Raw genomic sequence first — 14,393 nt, 5'->3', positions numbered from 1 at the left:
CCCCGCCACGCCGCCTTCACGCCAGCCCGGGTTACCGGGTTCTACTTCCGACCGTGTCGTAACGTTAACGACGAGATCGTCTTTGAATACTTCCGCTGTCGCTGCGGCACGGTTCGAAAGCAGACCCGGCGGAACGGCTACTCCAACCTCATGCAGCACGTCCGTCAGAAGCACCCGGACTACGAGGCCGTTATGCTGTTTGCACCTACCGCTGAGACCGACTTGCTGCTAAGCTACATCCGTCGGTCAGCACTCAACGTATTCGGGTGGCTCGATTGGACTGTCAAGAACGGCTTCCCGCTCAGCTTCTGCGAGAATCCTGTTGCTAGAAGGTAAACCATTTTTTTTTTAACTAAGTGTAGATTTTTTTCTATATTTAGTCAGACTAGTTTCTGTGCTACTCAGATACACAAATTTGGATTCGATTTGTGTCGAGACAATTTAGCGAGCCATGGAAAGTCTCACTCGGATTGTGGAACGTCACATGGCTGCCGAGACGCCTCCACAATTTGGCCTAATTCGGGACGGCTGGAGCCACGCGTTTGAACATTTCGTCGCTGTCTTCGCCTGCTACGAAGTCGACGCCATGAAGATCCCGCTCCTCTGTATGGCACCACTGCTGAGCGGGCCGGACGAGGGCCTTTCGGCGCGCGGGCACAATAAGATCCTAGCTAATGTGCTGCCCCGCGAATTTGGTAAGCAGCTGGAAGGGAGGGGTTATTTCTTGTTGGGTCAACTGCGCCGTCAATCGACTGCTAGTAACGCGCATGGGCGTCCCGCTTTTTGGATATGCTAGACCCCGGCTAAATAGGACAGCTCAAGTGGATATGGAACAGCATGAAGAAGACTTGACAGGCATTCAAGCCGTAATGGTGCGACTGCGGACCCTGAAGCAGGCTGTCAAGCTCAGGTAATTGCTATTTTAGTGATGGTATCTATTTGCTAAGTACTGTACTAACTTCGCAATTTATAACTATGATTGGGCTTTAAATGTGGGTTGAAGACACTACCTCGTACACGCTGGAATTCAGCTTTTTGTATGCTACATCGCTATTTTCAGCTCCTCGAGCACCTCGACACGACGAATGATGCGCTCGTGGACGTTCTTCCAGCGCCGTCGTGCAACAAGCGCCTGCTGTCGCTACTCAAGGGGCTTGAAAAGGTGGAATCGGTTATCAAAGCACTACAAGGCTCAAGCGTCACATTGTTGAATGTTCAGGTGTGGTTCGACGGTCTCATTGCCGTAAAACCGCAGTACGCCACATATCTCGGTAAACTTAATTTTTTACAGTATATTATTGTGAGTCAACGTGCATTTTATTAACATGCTGTTTTTGTGTCCCGTGCCGACATCGTACACAGTCCCGACTTCGAGTCGGGTTGCGTACGCGTCCTCGGAGGCAGCCACCAGCTGACAAGGGCGGAAAAGGCGGCGTTGCGATCCTTCCGCTGCGCGGATGAAAGTGCATCTAGTGCTGCTTAGGATGTAGCCGTCAGCGAAGAAGAAGGCTCTTTTGTAGATCATCTACAAAAAAGGCATCGGCTGACAGCGGCTCAACCAATGTGCAATTTGATAAGCGTCATTCCTCCCAGTTAAGCGGTTCTTTAGCGTTGCACGGACGACGTACGGGCAAGAGCGTCGCAGCATGCAGCTACTTACTCTGGAAATGGTGCTTTGCCTGCGACATAACGGTGGGTACTGGACAGCCCAACCCACTCGTTTACAATAAACATGCTCTTATTTATTGCCTGCTCTTTGTAGATGTCATAATGTATTGCTCGACACTAGCTGTCCACAACATTCATTTATGCTGAAGACAGGCTCCCGACAAATAACAATGTCATAATCGGGAGCCCCGAGCCCAGCCGTCGACGACGGAGCCAATCGGGGCAAACATTTGCGAGCCAACACATTCCTTAACTAAAAGCCCCACTCTAGCCATGAGCTTCACGAGTGTTCGCGATGGCATGGGGTCCACCGCGACATGGCTAGGGTAGCCTCATTGTCAACCTCTTCGAGCGGTACGCTCCTAGTGACGATCCACATCGTCCAGTTGTAGACTGTAGCAGCCCTGTCAGATACAAAGCCAAATCCGACGAGACTTTGAGCCCCACGACTCTCGTACTCTGGGTGGTCTTCGAGGTATTGCGGGTGCTTGTCGCTGAGGTGGCCTACCAAGTTTGTGAAGCCATAAGACGGGGCCTGTTCTCTAATTTTACCGCAGTAGCGGCACTGGATCAAGTTGGAAGGCTAAACAGGGTAAAGGAATTGGGCGTAGAGTCTGTTGGCGACCATGAGTAATGGAAAATGGTAGAATGAGTTGATCGTTCAGCTTGAGATAGGATGGCTGGGCGTCGCGATTGATGGTTGTGGAAAGAGGTCAAAAATGCAATTTTGTAGCCATAGATTTTGCTGTGTCCAGTAAAAATTAACTCTTAAAAACCAGACCTGTTATTATTGATACCCCGTCATTTTTTTTCAATGCCTGTATCACTGCGGCCCCAACGAGCATACATGTACCGATTCGGGTAGACATCAATGGCAACGACACGTTTGTGACGCTCTCGCATTTCACTGTTTGAAGCAGGATAGCAGTAAGTGGTAGTTTAGACAATGAGAACATACCATAATTGACGTGAAGAAAATTGGAGTTTCTAATGCTGAGAACCAACGAGCACACAAAATCACAACTTCTCGCAAACCAAGCAAACAGAAAATGTGGCAGCAGTCGATTTAAACGTTGTTAATTGGCCTTTGGCATCCGATATTTTGGTTGCCGGCAGTTGTAGCTGAAAGTGGTCCGTTTCGGCAGTACTGACTACCGGTGGCATGAAGGTTCGCGGCTATATTTCCCACAGGCGTTAGGCTTTTTGTTTTGCGATGGCAGATGATAGGGGCCTTCAGCATTGGCGCCTTGAACAAGCAAACTGAATGACGTTCATGTCTCGATTTCACGGCTTGGCTCGGGTCGAATTAAAGAATGAACAGCTTTCGATGCTAGAAAACAGAAAAGCTGTTTGGGCAACGCAGAAGGATGCCGTGAGCTATTAAACGACCACGAACCTCGTATACATATGTAAAGGCAACTACAGTACTAGTACTTTTGTTGTACCTGGTACCCGATACCAATTCCGACTGATACCCAAACATCATTTAGTAATAGTACTATTTGGGAAATTAAATACTTAAAAAGGGTTTAAGACTTCAGAAGCTAATATAATATTAATAAAAGAACGAGTATACTGCCCAGGTTTTTTTTGCATAGCCGCGCGAATTTAACCTGTTTTATCTCCTGATTTGAATTTGGCAGGGTAAAAACAGGCTGTAAGATAAAATTGACCTGTAATAAAACCGTAATATAAATAAATGGATTTTCTTTGTTTTTCTGCAGCTCTTGAATACTCACTAAATGATTTATAAAGAGATCTGCGCGTCCATTTTATATCGAAGTCGGGCTCCAAAGTAATCATGGTGCTTGGACGACATCCGGCTGCAAGCTGAGCTGTAGCTCCGTCTTGGTTGCGTGTCCGGTTACATACCAGGTTGCGCACCAGGTGTAAGTGCAGGTGTGATAAGATGGATTGTATCCTTTCCTTTTATTTTGGTGTCAGGATTTACACCAGGTTTTTCAAACAGGTTTCTCCCAGGTTTTCGAACTTGTTTTTTTTTTCAATACTGCTTTGGTTTTAGGCTGGAAACCAGGTTGATGCCGGTCGCTTACCAGGTTTGAGCACTTTGTGTTTATTCAAGGCGTCGATAGCTTCTTCACGTTTTCTCTCTGTCTTTCATGGACAAGTTTCTTTTCATGTCTGGTGCGTCTTTTGCACAGGTACTTACGCTATAACGGGAATACGTACACATCATTTACACAGAGTAAACAAATCTATTACAGATTAAGCAGGGCTGCTAGCACACGTAGCCGGAAGATATTGAGTCCAGAGTCCTCATGCGCACTCTTCACATTTTCGTCAAGCAGTCTCCACATGAAGTTCAGAATGTATATTCCGCAGCTGTTTCCATCGTCTTGCGTCGGCGACGCGACCAAAACCAGTTTGAAGCTACTGAACGCTTGATCTTTAGTGATGCTGCTCTGAAGCTTGGTGAGAAACGTGATGTAGTCTTGGTCCCCCAGCGGATCGTAGACAAAAATGCTCTTCGTCGTCGTGTTGACAATAATCGCAGTCCAATGCACTTGCGCAAAGTTAACAGGTATAAACACCAATCTGGAAGTGATAGACGTAAGTTTGTTCAACAGACCAGCCGGCACGTCGACCCCCTTGACCTTTCTGTTGAGCTTAAACCCTGCAGTTGTAACCACGGTCACGCTATGATTTCTTTTCCAAATCTCTCCCATTGCTTCAAATATCTTTGAGCTTATCCAGTCCTTCTTGGGGAGTCTGTACAGCGTTGAGTAATCCAAATCACCGATATTACCCTCCACGATTTCAAATGGATGCGCTTGTAGAACGCGCTTAAGAACTTCTTCTGCTTGTTTCTTTCAGACGCGTACACACTTCAACCACTCCACTAGTCTCTTGCCCATCACAACAGCCTCTTTCATTGTCCATACTCTCTGCATGCAGTCGACTTGATACAGCGAAAAATTGCCAATACCGGTAATCTTGACGTATAGGGGTTCTTCATCGGTTTGGCTTGGCAACGGAACTGCGCCAGACTCGTAGATTACATCTAAGGATTTCTTCACTAATGGAGCAGGCAGTAGGAACGGTAGAGCAGCGCTCAGAATCGGCTTCTTATCTCCACCAACTTTTGGATGCTTACGGGCAGCACTCTCATACTGTACTGGATAAACATCCAGCAATTCGGAAATATTAGTAAAACTGATGTTTATGTTGCCAAGGATGCGCGCAACAACCCCGACGTCCTCGAATGATAGCGCTCCGCCTTTCTCCAGTCGTGTATTGAATTTCTTACGCGCTGTGGCTCGTTTCTTGGAGTTTTGCGCTGCAGTTGTTTTCGGTCGCCCAGCCCGCCGCACCTCTTGCTCAAATTGATGGGCTTGGGTGGATTCTCATCTAGTACATCAGGTGTACCCACAGGATTCGTGACAGGATTTACTACACGATCTGTAACATGTTTACTGCCAGATGACAATACAGGTTCTTCCTCAGGTTTCTTTACAGACACCTCACCCGGGTTCATTACAGGTTTTTCTTCATGCTCACTTCCAGGTTTTTCATCAGGTTGAACCTCCAAATTTTGTTCTGGAGGTTCTACAACTGCGTCATCCGTGACCTCGCCTTCATCTTCTTTTTCGTCGTCTCCATTCTCAACTCCATCCAACTCGTTTAAAGAATGCTCGGCAGATTGATGACATAGCTTCTCTGCAGGTTGCGTACCAGGTTTTTCCACACATTGAACTACAGGTTTTTTCACAGGTTCACCTGCAGGTATCTCCACAGGTTGCAAACCAGTGCGCAGTCGGCCCAGGTAGTCTTTCAGGTACTCCATCTCTTTGCTGAAAAGTCGCATCGGCAAGTCAGCTAGCTCCTGTGCTACACGGTTTAGCAGATTCCTTGATATGCTGTATTTTTGTCGACTATCCAGCACCGAATCCACGTTGTACTCCCCGATAGGTTTGGTAGTCTTTGAGTAATTGAAAACATCCACGTATGGCAAGCTTGTCAAAGACAACGAATCCGTAATTAACCATCTCGAGTGAATGTAGGACACTGGAATACACGGAACAAGTCCAGCAAAGCGGCGAAAGCATATCACATGGCGGCATGGAAGCTTGAGAGTTGTCGAAAAATCACAATCACAAATCCAGTCAACCTTGCTAAATGAGTATCGTTTCAAACCCCGCTCCACTTCCACTATGTTGTCAGAGGTTGCGTTAAATGTGTACAGCCGGACCGCGACGTCGGAGATAGCGAGCTCATACTCAGGCTGCAGCGTAGATGCTACCCAAGGTGTACACAGACGTAATACCAAATTAAGTTCTTGATCGTAGCCGTAATGTGTTCACGCCCCCTCAAACGCCACCCTTGCCAGACTTTCGTTATCGCATCGACGCTGAGTTCGAAGAAGAGACTCCAGACACTCCTTCATTGAACAACTACCGTCAAGATCGAGTTTGATCTTTCCAAAGTTCGACTCGATACGGTTGTTCGTATTGTTACGAAAATGCGGCAATGTTTGACGTTTGTAGTGTGTCCACATATCTTTGCTTTCATCCCAGTTTTGACAAAAGTACTCCCAACACGACACGTTGCATTGAGCGCAAGAAAACGTCTCTAAAAGAGAAAAATTCTTAGCGTAGACCTCTTCTGAAGTAGCGTCCACCAAGTTAGCGAAGAGATGACCCATAGCATCGTATTCACTTGGCGAATAACGCCCGAAGCGCGCCTCACGGACAACTCCACGTAAAACTTCAACACATGGAAATGGCAGAGCAAAACTGTCGCTTCAGGAAAAGCTTCACGGATCACAGAGATCTCCGTCATGTCTTTATCGACCATCACGACACGGAGTGCGTCCCAACCAACGTTAGCAGTCTTGAAGTGAATAAGAGCTTTGCGCATGTGCCAGTCGGAATTCGTTTCAATTAGCGAATGCTGCACGAATGGCCCTCGACCGAACGCATCCATAACCATTAAACTGCAAAGTTGGTAGTCATATCTGAAGGTACAAACGTGAACTGAATTAGTAAGGATTAAAACCTGGTTTATAACTGATACTCAACCTGGCCAATCACCTATGTGAAAGCCTGGTGTCTAACCCGGCATAAACCTGGAATGAAACCTGGCAAATTCCCTATGAAAACCTTACCTGTTGGTTTTGTGGGTACAGTCAACCAACAAGAGCTCTGGAAACCTGGCGAACGTGGCTCGCATACGTCTCGTAGTCAGAGAAATAGCACCGGTCTCTTCGGAAGATGTATCGTCCACACTAACCACATTGTCTTTGTCCTTTTCACAAAACTCCATAAGAAACTCTGCAACAGCCAAATCGTCGTCTGCTTCTCCACGCATTTCATTGCGAATCTTGAAAGGAGGTTAGCCACGTCCTTGCGCGTCACCTTGTAGCTTGAATAGTCACGAATGTACTCGTAAATGCGCAAACTTTTACCGCCCGCTCGAACCAATAGCCGGAGGTCTTCAACAATAGGCTCACACATCATTATCTGCCGATTATGTGGATAGTTTTCGAACACCACTTCGGATAGCGCGTGGTTGTGCGTATATATAGGGTTCTTCACCTCTACAATCCACTTGCCCTTGACGAAAACACTTTCGACTGTGAATCGAAACGGACAGCCAGTACCACGAAGTCGGTACTGTTGCCGCTTTCCCATACCACGGCGCCGAAATTTCGCTCCATGGGTGCAAATATACCTGCGTCGCCACCGCGGTAAGTCGTCAGGTAAGTAGCGGACGCTTCGGCCACTCTTCGCACGTTTGGACTCACGCAGCTGCTTGTTGCGCTTCGACACACTCTCTGCTTCTTGAACGACTAGATGCGCGTTCTCCTCCTCGCAGTAATTAACTCGATACCTCTCCCAAGCGTCCCAACTGGCGTGGAGCCGCTTCAGCTCCTTCCCTTTAAATGAATCTTCCTGGAGTAAGAGATCGTCGAGTGAGTCTTCGCTGCCCTCCCGGACTAACTGCGTGCCCTGGGCTAGCTGCGTCCGGTCCGTGTCTTCATTGTCGTCGCCTGAGCTATCTCCTCCTCCACCGAACGTTGACACAGCTTCGTCGTCTTCGTCGGAGTCGACGTCTTCCACATTACACAGTTTCCGCTTCATTGTCGGCTTTCGGCGCAAATTGAGAAATGAGAGGCCAGGAGAACGTTTCACCGCCCACCGTTGTACAAAATCTTAAGATTTGATAGGGTAAGGGGAATCTTTGCACATCATTGTAATTTACTTTTTAATTACAATACCGTACTGATTACCTGGTCAATACCTGGTCATTTGTCGCACGGCTATGTAAAAACAACCTGGTCAGTAGATTTTCCGTTAATAAAACTACATGTACAGTCACAAGCGTAAAAAGAGATTTTAAAATTATTTCTTGTTTTTTTATTAATATTAAAACAGATCCTTTTTTAAAGCTCTCTAAATTCCCGACGACGATCTCGACGAAACAGCGCAATGCATCGCGTTCTGGCAGCACTGGAGCTATAGAATCAGAGAGTTCCCCGTGAAACGCCTAATGCTACATTTAATGTAGCACGGTGGATGCTGATTCGAACGAGTCGTTTGCATAAAATGCAAAATCGTCAAGCGACTTAGTGACTTTTCAGCCAATCCCAACCATTCATTCATTTAGCCCTTTAACATGCTGCTGCGGCGCTGCCTATCAACGGCTACCGGTCTCCGCCGCCCCAAAGGATTAAACCTCACTCCATACGTGTCTCCTCTGCTGCTGCGCTTGCATCCAGACACGGTACAGCGCCAAGCACCCGCTCTGGCCCAGGAGAACGAAGAAGCACTCAAGCAGCTTAACATATTCCTGGAGCTGGCAGCGTTCGGATGCAACAACGACGCGTTCAACGCGCGTAAACAGGTTCTAGCTTTAAGTGAGAGCCGTCAAGCAATTACTGAGGAACCCGTGCGGTTTCCGCTGGCTTTCCACGTTCCGATAGACGATTTCGAGGCTCAGGGGCACGTGGATGGGTTCGTCCAAGTCAAGTACACCGTAGAGGTACCCGGGCGTCTGGTGAAGCGCACCCTGTCCAATCTTGGGCGATCAGTTAGTGCTCGTAATGACCCGGAGGCTGCACTGCAAGCCCCATTCGCACGGGAGTGGCAACGCACTACAAAACGGATTCTACAGGATTTGTTCCAGGTGGCGCAAGTGCCGCTTGTAGTAGAAGAAGAAGGTGAAGAAATTAAGACGACTGCATTGTCAGAGTGGCTATCAGAGGACGAGACAGTTGCGGATAAGACGGACATGCATGGGATTCGAGTGGGAGAACAGAACCGAGCGACGAAGCGGGAGCACGAACAGTTTGATAAGATGTTCCACCAGATGCTCACGCACGAAAAGAATATCGTGCAGGAGACGACGACCGGACTGGAAGACGGGCCGAGTAAGTGGTGTTTTGAAATGGATTTTTATGTCGATCGTTGACTGACCGCTGCTGGTTTCTACGCTTTTCGCAGCGACGCAACATGCAGTTTTGACTAGTTTACTCCATTCGAGACTCTTCCTGCCAAAATTTGAGGACCCGCACATGAAAAAGAGCGCGTTCCACTGGATTGCGAACCTTTTACTCGTAAACTTCATGGAGCTACGTCTGCATAGTCTCGTGTGGAACAAGATTACTCTTCTCGTCACTGCCGACGCGGAGGTGGAAGAGCCACAAGTGTCATGGGACGAAGGAACGCCAGAGCACGGCATGGGGATCCTCATTCCTGTAGGCATGGACGTCGACGTGCTGATCGATTTTCTTTACGAGAACGTTGAGGATCTGGAGTTTGCGCTAGAGGAGAAAACTGCCCAGGCTGAAGCTGCAGTGAAAGAGCAACAACGGCTTCGAAGAGAGAAGAAGAAACAGAACAGGAAACAAAAGCGAAGAGGACACTTTTACCAAGACGAGCTGAGTGCTATCTTCGGACAGAGATAATACCGGTAGCTCTTTTTTTTTTTCTACTATGTATTAGTGCATGTTCAAATTAGAACTTCTCATACTTGAGGTACATGTAGTACTTTTAATACTACTGTAGTAAAACAAATGGGTCCTTTGTGTTGGCATTTTAAAGTTTATAAATGGGTCGAAAATAAAAACTAAGACCTAAAAGTAAATGAGGGCCTCATGTACCGCGATCGCTAAGACAAGTGACCGGTGCCGTACGAGGTGGTGGAGGATTCGGTCGTGCCCTGGGGAGCTGGCTGGAAGCGGCGCCAAACCAGATACGCACTGGACACGGCCACATTAAACAGCCCACAGGTCACCCATACATGGCGTTTCTGAGCGAGTAGCACAGCCGAGAGCACCACGATCTTGGGCAACGTGATTGTCCAAGCGCCGACGTTGCCGAACGGCACCACAAATGGACGCTCCGTGTCTTTTTCGATGTACTTGAGACGCAGGAACGCGAAGAACTCGAGCAACAACGTGAGACTGCAGTAGCAGATAAGACAAAGCGTCAGACAGCGCACTTAAAAAACCAACGGCAATAGCCACATACTTGTTAAAGAACGTGTCAAGCACTACCAAGAACTCGAACGAGAAGTTCATGAGCACACCTGTCGTCACAGTCTGGAAGATCACGGCTGCAATGGGCGTTCCAAAGCGCTTCCACTCAATAGCGAGACAGGAGGGCAGCATCTTGTAGTCTGCTGTGGCCCACAACGCGCGTGAGCTGCACGCCATCACGACGTTGAACTCTCCTAGTGTAGCGACCACAGCAGCCATGCCAACCCATACGCCCAGCCACGGAGCAAGCGTCATCGCAATAGTCTCTAGAGAACCTTCGTGCCACTGGGAGAAATCAGACTGCACCATGATGCCAGCACCAACTGCAAGCAACAGACAAGCGTCAAGGTGACGGAACTATGCTGTAGTATATCTGAAACAGACCTGGGAACGCATAGTTGATCGTGATTAGGATCATTGCGATCACTATGGCAATCGGGTACGTCCTGCCGCCGTCTTTCACTTCACCTGCGACACACCCCAACGAGTCCCAGCCTATACGATACGCAGCAGAACAACCGCCATAAGTCACCTGCACAACGACGTCCTATAGTGAGTCATATCACCCACCTTGGTAGTTCCACAGGATCGTGGAGAGAAACAGCGACCAGTCGATCTGTGGCGCTACGCTGCCCCACGTCGCGAGGTTAAACGTCTCCACCGACAGCGGCTCCAGTACAAACGGTGCCAGTACAAACAGTGACATTAGCACTGATGCCAGCGCCACAGCACGCATGCCAACGGCGTTTGAGGTGAACACTAACAACAGCGCACAACACTTGACCAGCCACTGCTCCGTGCCCGTCAGCGTGTAGCCGTAACCAGACGCCAGAAACGCCTCCACGTAGCTGCAGAATAGCACAGGATACGTCGGCAAGTCGCAGACGTTGCTGGCGATGCTATTGAAGGCATTAACCCAGCCAGCGTACTGGCCCAGTCCACGGCGTACCCACAGAATGTAGCCACCGTTCTCGTCAATCATGGAGCTGAGCTCTGCAGTCATTAAAGCTTGCGGTAACCCCCACGTGAATGGTAGTAGCACTACAGCCAGTAGCACCGGGTACGCTCCAGCTGCTCTCACAGCATCCTCGACCCCGAAAGGTCCAGCGGCCACAGCAAAGTACGCGATGAAGCCAAGAGTAATGTGGTTGATAGTGCGGGTCTTTGTCCGTCCTTGCTTCTTCGCTTGCTCTTCAATCTCTTCGTATTCTAATTGACTTTCGAGTAAGTGGTGGTGGCCCAATGGACTTGGCAGATTGCGCCACGACTTGAGTGGCGAGCGATCAGCGGACGAAGGAGGAACAAGATGCAGTCGGTGACTCTCGTCGTGCGAGTCGAAGCGCGTGCGGATCTCCGGACGCTCCGAGCTGGTGGTCATGGCTGTAGCAGTTGGTTGCTGGCTGACTTGTGTCACGCCTAGAATTTTTATTGTGCAACAGACTACAGACTGTAGTCCAGCTTTGCCCGTCGTCGTAACGGGTACCCTTCGTCTCAGGGAAAGCTCACTTTATGTTTAGCACACTATATACATGTGGTGCACAGCAGACAAAGTGGCCCACCTGAGCGATGCTACACCAACCATTCCGTTCGACCACTTCCAACGGTGCCTACCGGAAGTCCAGTTCAGTTGCGAATCCGACACCAAGAGACTTCAGTAGAGCTAATTTGCTGTATGGCATTGCTCATCCAACAGCCCGCTTCCACTCTTTCGACGTGTGCGAGTGGGTATAGTATGAAGCAGAAAACGAGCGTTGCGGTGAGAAGGCGGTTGAGAGTGCATCTCTTCTGTCTGGAAGCCGCATGTACCGTTGTATCACTTGGTGCGGCGTCGTCCGTTCAAGTTGGTGCAGCGGTCGTACATGTCGTCCATCATTAATTTTTATTGTCCCGTTTTGCAAGATACACTCTGTTCTTTTCTTCGTCAGTAGAAAAGTCCAATTTTTTTCACTTGCTAGAGCGATTCTTCATTCTATAACTCACCGCCGCGTTCATCTCTCCCAAGGAGTCAGTGGGCGCGATGGTCTTAAGAACGGAGACATGTCCGTCAAATTTGGTATCTATAGTGCATTTGGGAGCTTGTCTCTATTTCCCTTAGTGTCGTACATCGAAGTGAGGAAGAAAACCATTGTGGAGATGTTCAATGACAATCACAATAGACTACAATTCTCTGATCGATCCGGTTCATTGTGTGTTTGAGCGCGATGTGGCTTTGACTCAGGTATTACTGAGATTTTAGCTTCAGAAAGTCTTATTGTACAGTACCTAGTGCGTGATTAGGACCGTCGTAAAGATTGCCGCTGGATGCTCTAGTTGTACTACGTGTTACAGCAGTTGCTGTAGCGATAGTAAACTAGTACTACGTAGTACTACGTAGTAGTAGATTATACTAGTATCAGCGCTAATACTTCAAGTTTCTTTTTTTAAGCTTTAAAAATTGAGAATGAGAGAAATATATTATTTCACATATCTTTTTTTTGTACTACAGTCCATGTAGTACTTTCTTGAAACCTCCGATAAACGAACATATCACAGGCTCGATGCGATTCACTGGCATGGCCGGATCTGACACCGTCGACGTGATCGAGCAGGCCGTCAGTCTCTTCTACTCTACCTTTAAGCAGCACGCCAATGCCCCGCGCGAGGCTCTGACCATCGCCGCCGCACCCGGACGCGTGAATCTAATCGGCGAACATACAGACTACAACGACGGCTTCGTGTGTCCATTGGCACTGGACAAGACGACGGTAGTGGTGGGTATACGCGCACCCGCCGAGTCTGCGTCCACCACCAAGTTGGCGTCGGCGAGCTTCCCCGACCAGCTGGTCGAGTTCTCGGCCGACAACACGGAGCAACTGGACAAGACGCAGCCATCGTGGGGCAACTACCCCAAGGGTGTGACGGCTGAATATCTTAAGCATTTGAACCGCAAAGAACCTCTAGGCGTCCACGCGGTCATTGCAAGTACCGTGCCGTTAGGTAGCGGGCTGAGCAGCTCTGCAGCACTGGAGGTGGGTTTCGCTTCCTTTTTAGAGAGTCTGTTTGAAATCAGTGAGGTGTCGGCAATCCAGAAGGCGCTGCTGTGTCAGGCAGCCGAGCACGAGTACTGCAACGTACCGTGCGGCATCATGGACCAGTTCATCTCTTCTTGTGGCAGGAAGGACTGCGCACTGCTGATTGATTGCCGAACAAAGGAGCCCACACATGTGGCGTTCCGGGACCCGGACGTGGTCATTGTGGTGTGCAACTCGAACGTCAAGCATGAGCTGAACGGCGGCGAATACAAGGAGCGCGTCACGCAGTGCCAAGCGGCTGTCAAGACGCTACAGACCCACGGTCACCCGCAGATGACGCACCTGCGTGACGCTACGATGGCCGAGCTGGACGCGGTGCACGAGGCTCTGGGTGACGAGGTCGTGTATCGTCGTGCACGCCACGTGATCACAGAAAACAAACGTACCGCTGCCGCCGTGGAACACATCCGAGCGCGTCAATACGCTGAGGTGGGCCAGCTCATGTACCAAAGTCATGAGTCACTCCGTGACGACTACGAAGTGAGCACTCCTGAGCTAGACTACCTGGTGGAGACGGCACGCGGCTGTGAAGGCGTGTTTGGCGCACGTATGACGGGCGCTGGCTTCGGTGGCTGCATCATTGCACTCGTGCACCAGCAGCACGCGCAGAGGCTCATGGACACGCTGGATGTTGATTACCCTGCGGATAGGTTCAGCTCAGTGCGCTCTAAACCCTCGAGCTTCCTCACGCGCACTGGTGGCGGCGCCCATGTAGTGCAAGCCGGTGTGTCTATCACCGCCTCCACATAATTCGGATCGGATCTGTAATACTGAGCTGCTGAGTACCTAGGTTTTGCGTTGAAGTGCTATGCTGTACAACTATTGCATTACTACTCCATGTACATGTACCGTGTACGGTAGTAGAACCATTCTACAATGGCGCGACGTCCAAGAGGCACTACAGCACTACTGTACTACAGTACTCGTACTGTAGCTGGCAATTGGTAATACTACAGTATTAATAGTAGTAGAACTTCTGTAGTAGTACTATACATGTAGTATTATGAATTCCGACCAAATTTGCCGTTTTGGTCTATCGCGAATTTAATGTTTAGTTCTAAAATCGCTACTAAGAAATCTACGTACTACTGTACTACTTCTGCATCAACCTTTTACTGGTCGTGGAGCCATTCAAATCTAAAACTAAAGTCAGC

The 14,393-nt window shown here is 49.0% G+C and overlaps 3 protein-coding genes across 3 annotated transcripts; 2 read left to right on the top strand and 1 right to left on the bottom strand.

Annotated features, from left to right (window-relative positions):
* Positions 1–8,304: 8,304 nt before the first annotated feature.
* Positions 8,305–9,701, top strand: PITG_14172 (uncharacterized protein; the record flags this gene model as incomplete). Its single annotated transcript, XM_002899235.1, has 2 exons — positions 8,305–9,058; positions 9,132–9,701. The coding sequence occupies 2 exons, from the start codon at positions 8,305–8,307 to the stop codon at positions 9,593–9,595; spliced, it is 1,218 nt and encodes a 405-aa protein (XP_002899281.1).
* Positions 9,702–9,798: 97 nt separating this feature from the next.
* Positions 9,799–11,546, bottom strand: PITG_14171 (Amino Acid-Polyamine-Organocation (APC) Family; the record flags this gene model as incomplete). Its single annotated transcript, XM_002899234.1, has 4 exons — positions 9,799–10,093; positions 10,161–10,434; positions 10,553–10,663; positions 10,739–11,546. 4 exons carry the CDS (start codon positions 11,544–11,546, stop codon positions 9,799–9,801), a joined length of 1,488 nt encoding a protein of 495 aa, XP_002899280.1.
* Positions 11,547–12,679: 1,133 nt separating this feature from the next.
* On the top strand, positions 12,680–13,989 carry PITG_14170 (galactokinase, putative; the record flags this gene model as incomplete). The annotated part of the gene is made up of 1 exon (XM_002899233.1): positions 12,680–13,989. The coding sequence occupies one exon, from the start codon at positions 12,721–12,723 to the stop codon at positions 13,987–13,989; it is 1,269 nt and encodes a 422-aa protein (XP_002899279.1).
* Between the last annotated feature and the right edge of the window lie 404 nt (positions 13,990–14,393).

Source organism: Phytophthora infestans, genomic scaffold (assembly GCF_000142945.1).
Source record: "Phytophthora infestans T30-4 supercont1.32 genomic scaffold, whole genome shotgun sequence".
In the NCBI taxonomy this organism is placed as follows: domain Eukaryota; phylum Oomycota; class Peronosporomycetes; order Peronosporales; family Peronosporaceae; genus Phytophthora; species Phytophthora infestans.
The sequence above is the reverse complement of the archived record's forward strand: the minus strand, read 5'-3'. Positions and strand labels throughout refer to the sequence as shown.